The sequence below is a fragment of the Benincasa hispida genome, chromosome 5, assembly GCF_027475165.1.
Source record: "Benincasa hispida cultivar pf3 chromosome 5, pf3_genome.v1.1, whole genome shotgun sequence".
In the NCBI taxonomy this organism is placed as follows: Eukaryota; Viridiplantae; Streptophyta; class Magnoliopsida; order Cucurbitales; family Cucurbitaceae; genus Benincasa; species Benincasa hispida.
The window spans coordinates 6,317,487-6,327,255 of NC_143482.1; the positions used below are offsets into that span (position 1 = coordinate 6,317,487).

A 9,769-nucleotide genomic window follows, 5' to 3' on the forward strand; every position below is an offset into this window, starting at 1 on the left:
TTATGCAATAAGGCTTTGAAATATTATTCTCCTAATCATCATCCAGTGATTACCAAGAAAATGCTAGAAAATATGCTAATGATAATATAAACTAACAGTCTTCTTCTTTTCAAAAGGAAAAAGAAAATTTTCAAGTATAACTTCAGTAACAGAGCTAGTTGATCTCATGTTTACAAATGAAAGGAACAGCCTGAGTTATACCATCAAAATTTATTAGGAGAGTGCAGATTTTAAGGTTTTGGTGAAGTTTTCAAGTGCCTTCAATCCTTCTTCAGGAGACTGGGCTTCACCCAACAGCTTCACCATAGCACTACCAACTATGATACCATCAGCACCCCAGCTAGCCACCTATGGACAAACACCACGACATATTATCCAACAAAAATGCACGACGAATAAACCGTTTTGGTGTATGATAACATTCTTTTACCTGTTTCACGTGCTCGGGTTTTGATATACCAAAACCTACTGCTACTGGTTTTTCTGTTACCTGTCAAACAAAGTAGAGCGTGAGACTTGTGTTACTGCTTGGTTTCAAACACTAACAGCTTTCAAAGTGCACAACTAAGTTCACTAATTACAATTTTGTAGCTATTACAAGTACGTCATTGTTAGTAATTAAGAGGAGACACCTCTTTAATTTCCTCGAGGAGAGTCTGAACTTTATCATTCACTGATGTACGGGCGCCGGTAACTCCAACAGAACTCACCTATAATTGAATGAAAACAAGTTTCATAATGCAAGTCGGACAAAAACGGATAATATATAAAGTAACATAGAGAATAATTGTATTTTACTAACTTCACCAAAATCCTTGCTCTTTCAACGCAGTCTATCATTCTGTTAGCGCATGGAAACAAAGCGATAAAAAAAATATATGCTCCCACAAAACAGAAGACGATCTCTTTTCTCCCAACACAATTCTGTTGTTATTCTCTAACTTACCTCCATAAAAAAGAAGGCTCTTCATCTTCAAAATGTCCTCCCAAGGGCCTTTATAGAATTTGACGGAAGACGGAACAGTCAACAACTCCCCATTTGTAACATTATATTTTGCAACAACCACTTTCTTCCACAAAGATATTTCAAAGGTGACACTCCAAAGCCATTTTTATAGGTGAAAATGGGTTTTAAAACAAAAATTACCCCGTACTGAAATCCTTTGAAAGAAGAGACTGTTTTCAGTTCAGTCCACCAACCGTGCCTCCTTCCTTAATGTGGGTAACCAGTAGATACCAATTATAAGCTTTACATTAATTATTTGGCACAAGAAGAGGAGAAATATGGTAAGTTATAGAGAGGTTAGAGGAGAGAGGCTTGATTGAAAATTAATCTCCCTACCGTAGAAAAAATCAGCCTTTTCTGCTTCTATAGCTTTAGGTTTTTTTCTATGGCAAGAGTCAAAGAACAAAACTCCATAGACTACTGTTAAAACTTAAAAGGAAGACCCAAGTAGGATGTGTGCAATTTCTCAATGCTGCAACCCATTACAAAGGTAGAGCTTTGAACTTCCAGATCATTATTGATTACAGTTTACCCTTGAGGTTCCCAAAAACTGAAGAATTTAAAATATTGAAGCTACATTCAGGAGTGGAGCAGGACGACACTATCTGATTGGAGGCGATTTACATTGAGGCTGCTTAACAATTAAAACATTTACTTTAACTTTCGTCTTTGTTGGTCGTCTTTTGTAGCAAAGTTCATTTATGTCTGATCTCGCCTGTTTTCTAAGTTAGAAGTTTGGTTTCTCATCAAAAAGTAATAAATGAATTTTTCCACTGATCCAAAATCAAGATCTTTAATAAGAGTCTACTGAGATAATTAACTATTGGGGTAAAAAGAAAAAGGGGCAATAGGTCCTCTGGTCTAATTCCTCCAAAACCCTTAATCTTCCCTTTTGGTTTTCCATGGATGATTGTTGGATTTCCTTTATATCTTTTGTAGTATCAGCGATTTATCTTCTCTCAATGAAAGGTTAAAATTCAGTAATCAAGTTTGAAAGAACCGTTTTAAGTCTTTCAGCTAGAACTTTGGTAATGATCTTATATGGATACGTTGAGAGCGAGGAATCAAAACTTGCTTACCTTAAATGTATATCACTATGTAGAAATTCTCATTAATAATTACATAAAATACCATGGTGAAAAGAATTTTGGAACACTCTAGATATACAATCGTGATACAGACTAGCAAGACAATTTCAAGAAAAAATTTTGATGACACTGCGAACATATTTTTCCCCCCTTATATTAATTATCATGGAATTAAAAGAAGCCTCAAAATGAGATAGTCAGAACTATTTGCATATAAAGAGATAAAAACAGAAAAATATCTTACAAGATATACAAATCCCTCTGATGCTTCAACGATGGCTTTCATCCTATCTTTGGGCGTGGTTGGTGTAGTTAAGAGTACCTTTAGCAGTGTAAAAAATGCCTAAGAACAAACAAATATCTGGAAACAATACACTCTGCCCATTCTTCTGGTTTCGTGGACAAAGCATTACGACATAAATGGAAATTGTATAACAACTAATGATGTATAATTAAGTCAATATAAGAAGAACAGCTCAACGAAGTGCTACTTATTTCCTCAATAATTTAACTCTAGAGATGATGAAAAGAATGCATGGCAGTACAGTTCAACAATAAAAGAAGTTCCAGCATTCAAGGCAACTTTTTCTGCCTTAACAATCGTAATAATATTAATTAAAAAAATACACTAGATCTGCAGGTTCAACCAATTAATTACAGTTAATAATATACTAATCTTCAGCGCTGCAAATTATGCCCCTAATTTATGTGTGGAATCAATGGAGCAGTTATCAAGACCCTCATACCGTTCCATTTGCTAGGCTCATGCAGAGGCCATTTATCACTATGTTCAATATCTTTAAGTTAAAATCATAAATAAATATTAAAACCTAGAAACTAGTAATCGACAGATTATACAGCCATATGAGAGAAGGAATTCACCAGCTCAATATTGTGCTTTACAGCTTCTTTTCTCAAAATTTCAGTCTCCTCAAGAGGAACATCTGGAACAACAAGCCCTGCGAGAATGTGAAATGTAACTACAAACATATTCATGAACCTAAAGTTAAGAACGGTGTCTTTCCATGGAACATTGTTAAGCTAGAAAAATTACATTAAGGTTATCATATAGAACATGTAAAAATGTAATGAAACTCATGAAATTCTCTAGATACCATAAGATACAGTATCCCTATTTTAAAGTCAAGTTCAAATACTGCCACTGATTTAACGTTGGGAGTAATAGCATAAGTAAAGGTGTATCACATAATCATTTCAATCTTAACATTATTCACTTTTGAATAGTCATCAACTCTTCGCGAAGTTGATGATTTTAAGTTAAATAATTGCATAACAGTGAAACGGACTGCATAATATTTCTCTATGTCTCTGTCCTTTCTATTAACATACAGAGACAAGGAGTTATTTCTTGTTTTCAAATACAACTCAGCTAAACGTCGCAAAATTCGTGATTCGAGAAACAAGCATAGTAGAACCTCACACCAAGTGCACAAAGAAAGTAAATTTGAAACAAAGACTTTGGAATATTATGTTCTTTAACCAATGACATAATGGGTCCAAAACCATAATTATTTTTTAATACCTTCTTCAACTTTGTACCATTCACTGGGATAAAAATCTGACAATTTAATGATGTTCTTAGTAAATACAACAGGGATTTCTATGCAAATTAGAGCAAAGGCCAACACTAACATTTGGAACCTGACAATTGGCCTAGCCTAGTCATGTTATCTTAAAAGTGGGGGAAAAAAGAAAGTTGATAAAAAAAGTTTAACATAATTCATTACAAAAGATCGGGTGAATTCATTACTTACCTCGTACACCAGCATCTTTTATTATCATCATGAAGTTCCCAATCCCACGCTTAAGAATTGGATTATAGTATGAGAAAAGGGCAATTGGGCAAGACAGTTCAGGAATGACCTAAGCAGCCGGAAACAAAACAAAAATATGTCGACTTTCAATTCCATTAATGAGAAACTAAAGGGCAGTGAAGCATATACAGACAGGACCAAAAGTGGAAGAGGAAAAGATATTGATATCATCTACAACATGTTGCATGGTACAATGATATTACCTCCTTCAGCATAGAAATGATTGCACTAAAGTTTGTACCCGTAGCCAAGGACCGAGTAGCTGCAGCCTACCAAAAAACATTCACAAGATAACTGAATAAGGAACAATACATTAAAAATGGAGAAATGAAGAGCGAACGAGAGAGCGAGATGCAACCTGTATAACAGGACCATCTGCCAAGGGATCCGAATATGGAACACCAAGTTCAATTATATCTGATCCATGAGTGGAAAGAACCTTCAGTGCTTCAGCCGTGGTGGAAAGATCAGGATCACCAGCAGTGATGTAGGGGATAAATGCAACCTGTAAAACAAGTATGTCTTTAAGACAACATTGACCAATAAAAAAAATTTAGTATCGCGTTAGGGATGTCTCTCCTATCATAGAACTAATCGGATGGCCTCATTTTCCCAAGCTTTTGCCACTCCGCTGCAACAGTCCATGGCAAAAGCAAAGGAAAGTTGCTAACAATTAGATTTGTAGCTTTTGGAGCTGCAGAAATGGCCATATAAACAACCCTCTCAGAATCTGAATTCATTTACTCCTCCTCTCCTTGACGTTAACCATGCTTATGCCCATTCATAATACCCACGGTGGTGGAGCTATTGCCGTTATGGCTTCTGCTTCTCCGGTGAACTCCTCAATGGAATCATGTTCCACAATTATTGTCGCCTTGGAATCTCCTATTCTCATCTTTCTCTTCTTTCACAAGGCTATATTGTTAGCAACAGTGATGAGGTTTTCTTTCGTTAGCAACTTTGCTGTGCTTTCACCATGGAATATTGCGGTAGAATACAGAAAAATGAAGATCAAGGTAGACATAGCCATCAAGTTAGAGCTACAATAGAAGAAATGTCCTTTAACGTGATACTATATAAAGGTTAATTTCCATTAGTTTTTGGGGCGGGTCACTAATAGTCTAGGAGGCTGAGAATGGGTCATCCATACAAAAATCACATTCAACAACAAAACAAGGACAAACATAAACGAAGAACCCAGAAACGAAATGTCAAAAATAAAGTTGGAGATAGTAAATGGTAAGAAATTTCACCTTGCCTTGTTCCTTCAATTTGCTGAATGTTTCGGACAGTCCTACAGCTGGGGAGGCTGTAAGGGCAGCCATTGGAACAAACCGCTTGGTTTGGAAGACTGAAATCTTACAAGGATGAGTGGGAAAGATAAGGGTAGTGGGTATCTTGTTGAATCGAAGTAACCTCGAAGAATTGAAAGAAATGTCCATTTGGAGGTAAATGACGGTCGGGAATTCACTGAGTTTCAAATTCGAAGCAAAACAAAAGAGGGTTTGATGGAATTTTGGATTGACAAATGGGTTTTATGTCCGATTAAAGTTGAATTTAGTTCAAAATTTTCAAATTCACATATGGAAAGAAAATGAAATCTTACCTTATATTGAACCTGAGAAGTTCAGTTTCGATTTTCAACGGCTGCAGTTATCAAAACGGGAAGGGATCTCTAACTGGCCGCCTTGGTTTTGTCTGGAAATTAACTTTATAGCGACTCGTAGCCACTATTCTGCTGCTGATTTGTCTCCAGGGTTTACGAGAACCTGAGGAGAAAATTTGGCGGCGGAATACTTTTTGATATAGTGAATTTTGTTGGTTTGACTCTTTTTTTTTTTTTTTTTTCTTTGGAAAGGGATTGTAATTAAAGTGTAGTGTAAGAAAATTGAACCTCTAATCTCGAGATCGAGATCAAGTATAAGTACTTTGTCAATTGAGGTACGCTCGTGTTGATTTTGATTTTTTTTTTCTTTTATGAATTATTGTCATAGTATTAAAATTTCATAACATGATATTTTTTACATTTTCTTGAATTCGACATCGACATGAATGGTTGAAAAGCACTCAAAAATATTTTTTAAAACTTAAAATTTTAGTCAATTTTTGCTCAATTATTGAATGTTTTTATGCTTTTCTTTAATGTGTTAGAATCCTTTCACTTGCAAATAGAAAATTCCTAACAACACACTCCCAAGAACAGAGCACAACTCTAGATGATTTTATTTATAAACTCCAAGGAAAAATACACAAGATAGTATAAAGATGAACAATTAGAAACGATAGTAAAGATAATAAGCAAACTAGCACTTTCTAGAGGGTTGGAAATCCTCTCCCACAAGCCAAGCTTGATCACTTAAAATAGCTTGCTCCCTCCTACCCACAAAACCTCTCTTAAATCCTCCATCACTCACGACCCTCACCTCCGCACATCACTTCCTCATGGTCCCCACCTCACATTTCCTTTCTTACCTCTCCTCTTATACATATGCACAATGGAAAACCTTACAACACCGCAGTTTTTCAGACACCTTGTCCTCAAAGTGGAATGAAGGAAATTGTTGTTTGAGCCAATCTACTATTTTCCAAGTTGCTTCACTTTCATGATGCTTCTATCATTTAACCAACCATTCCTCTTTCAACATTTCATTATTCCAACGAATGCCTACCAGTTTTTAGGAATCAATTGCAGATCGAATTCATCAGACAGATCTGAAGGAGAAGATTGAACTTGGATTGAAGTTCCCACAAGCCTTTTAAGTTGTGATCGTGTATTATTGCTTCTTCAGTTAATTCCAACTTATAAGCAAATTCTTCCACCTTTTCCAGTATTTTAAATGGCCCATAATATTTTGGTGCTAATTTCTCACAATGTTTTCTAGCTAAAGTGCATTATCGATATGGTCTTAGCTTAAGGAAAACCATCTCCCCGACATTCAACTGCACATCCCTTCATTTCTGATCAGCAAATTTCTTCATCCATCCTTAGGCTACTAACAGATGTTCTTTCCATGCTACTAGGGCTCTATCTCTTTCAATTAACTGTTATTCTAAAGTATCATTTGTGGTGTTTTACCAATACACTGCCCATGGAATCCACTTGACCATGCTTTTAGGTTGTTCGGTGCAAAAACACTGAAGATAGATTTCCATACACATATTAACCTGTTTTGTTTGTCCATCGGTTTGGGGGTGAAAAGTCATGCTTCTTTTTAGAGTTATATCGTGGGTATTACAAAGCTCAACCCAAAAATTACTCACAAAGATTTTATCCCTATCTAACACAATCGATCATGGAAATCCGTGCAACCATACCACCTCTGGTATGAATTTCTCAATTATAACTTTGGCCGTATATGAATGACTTAAAGGAATAAAGTGGGCATACTTACTCAGTCAATCCACCACAACTATTAGTGAATTCTATCATTTTCGATTTTGGTAACCTCTCAACAAAGCCCATTAATATATCCTCTCATACTCGATTCGATATAGGCAATTGTTGAAGTAACCTCGTTGACATCACATATTCTATTTTATTCCGCTGGAAAATGATACATTTAGCTACATTTCTCTTAACATCTTCTTTCATTCCCTTCCAATAGAGCTCACCCGACATCCTTTTATAGGTCTAAAAAAAACTCGAATGCCCTCCCAAAATAGAGTCATGAAAAGTGTGGAGCAAAGCTGAAATAAATGAAGAAGTCTTTGATAACACTAATCTTCCCTTATACAACAAATTTCCTTGTTCCAATGAAAACTTCGCCACACTCAACAAATCTTCTTCAAGTTTTTGTTTCAATTTTTGTAACTCCTCATCTTTTAAAACCTCTTGCTGCATTTTCTGCACATCAATCAAAGTTGGTGCCAACAAGACCATCAATTCACTGTTTGTAGACATTCTTGATGATGCGTCCATTGCCTTTTTATTTGCCCTCGATTGGTAAAGAATTTCAAAATCATAGTCGAGCAGCCTTGTTAACCATCGTCTGGAATTGGGGTTGTACTTCCCTGTGCTCTAGCAAGAACTTCAAGGCTTTTTTTTTTATCGGATATAGAAGTAAAGTTGTGCCCCAACAAATATGGCCTCCACTTTTGTATCGCCAACACCACAACCATTAACTCTCTTTCATATATCGACTTCCCTTAAGCCCTTGCTAATAAATTTTGGCTAAAATAAGCTATTGCTCTATCTTTTTGCATCAACACTACCCCCAATCCGAAGTTGGAAGCATATGTTTCAATAATAAGTGGCAATTCAAAGTTAGACAAAGATAAAATAGGGAGTCTACCATTGTGTTTTTCAGTGAATTGAAGGCTGTCATTGCTTGTTCACTCCATTTGAAAGTATTTTTGTGCAACAACTGAGTTAAAGTGGCTGCTACAGAACCATAGTCCTTCACAAATAGACGGTAGTACCCAGTGAGACTCAAAATCCTTTTAATTCAAACAAGATTTTAGGAACTGGCCACTGAACCATCGTTTGGATTTTGTCTCTATCAACCTCAAATCCATGTGCAGAAACCCAATGCCTCAAATAGTGTATTCTATGGTGTGCAAACACTTACTTCTTTTTATTCCCAAACAACTAATTATCTCTTAGCACATTTAGTACCATCCCCAAATGCTTTTGGTGTGTCTCTTCATCCGAACTGTATATAAGGATATCATTAAAGAAGACAAGCACACATCTTTTAAAAAATGGTTTGAAAATATGATCCATCAATGATTGAAAAGTCTCAGCGCATTAGTCAATTCGATGGCATTACTTAAAATTCGTAATGTCCTTCATAGCTCCAAAAGGTAGTTTTTTCATTTTTTGGTTCATACATCGTGATTTGGTGGTATCCGAACTTTAAATCCAACTTAGAGAACATAACGGAGCCATGTAACTCATCAATCAATCCCTCAATAACCATACTGGGGAATTTATCAACCACTGTATTCTGGTTTAGCTTTCTATAGTCAACAAGAAAGTGCCACACTTCGTCTTTTTTTTTTAACTAACAACACCAAACTTGGGAATAGGCTGTGACTGGGGCACATTATTTAAACACTTATCAACTCATTAACAAGCTTCTCAACTTCATTCTTCTGAGCATGACTATATCAATAGTCCCACATTAAAAGGCGTCACCCCATTCATTGTAGTAATCCTATGGTTAACAACCCTCTTGGGAGGTAATTTCGAAGGTGTCTCAAACACACCCCTATTCTTCTAACTATTGGTGTTGATGTCCTAAAGTCTCGTGTCCTGTAGTTTGTGAACAGTTTGTACGAACCCTTGTGATGTATAATATATGATATTTACTTCACTTTTTTTATTTTGTTCATTTGGATGTTTTATTTGCTTTATCACAAACCAAGAAACTAATAGTTGTCTTTATGTAACTTAAGCATGTATGTGGTGACATATAAGTGGATCATGTCTTAAGTGATAACCAAAATGGTCTATAGTATATGGATATAAGACGGAAACCTTATCCCGGTAACGTTACGGATGCGGTCCGCTTCGTGGAATAGTTACAAGTGTTGTGACTTGTCATAAATGGTCTAATCCTAATCATTCGTGTAGGGGACATGCGAGCGGGGGCGTCCTATACAAAGAGTTTGTATAAGACTTGACCACAAAGTGTTTATGTCTCGTTATATAACACCGTTCATGACAGAGACTTCACTTCACTAGGATGACCATAGGTAACATGATCTCAATCCTGAGTGAGTTGAGAACTCCTACCATTGAGGGCGGTCATTTGATTTGTATAGGTGTGAGTGGCCAGGCTGCCGACTCAAACCTACCACTTTGGGGATTCGTTTGATTTGGGAGCTGAAAACTCAGC

General features: G+C 36.2%; 1 protein-coding gene across 4 annotated transcripts; it reads right to left on the reverse strand.

Annotated features, from left to right (window-relative positions):
- On the reverse strand, positions 1–5,869 carry LOC120078112 (tryptophan synthase alpha chain-like). Of its 4 annotated transcripts, none has more exons than XM_039032330.2 (10): positions 5,536–5,869; positions 5,183–5,399; positions 4,288–4,434; positions 4,133–4,198; positions 3,870–3,978; positions 2,977–3,053; positions 2,339–2,416; positions 633–710; positions 431–490; positions 1–348 (listed from the first exon to the last, which is right to left on the reverse strand). In XM_039032330.2, the coding sequence occupies exons 2-10, from the start codon at positions 5,369–5,371 to the stop codon at positions 214–216; spliced, it is 939 nt and encodes a 312-aa protein (XP_038888258.1). In that variant the 5' UTR covers positions 5,372–5,399; positions 5,536–5,869; the 3' UTR covers positions 1–213. The 4 variants fall into 4 exon arrangements, with proteins under 4 accessions (XP_038888258.1, XP_038888260.1, XP_038888259.1 ...); XM_039032332.2 differs by having other exon boundaries at positions 5,183–5,280; positions 5,536–5,719; XM_039032331.2 differs by having other exon boundaries at positions 5,183–5,287; positions 5,536–5,712.
- Between the last annotated feature and the right edge of the window lie 3,900 nt (positions 5,870–9,769).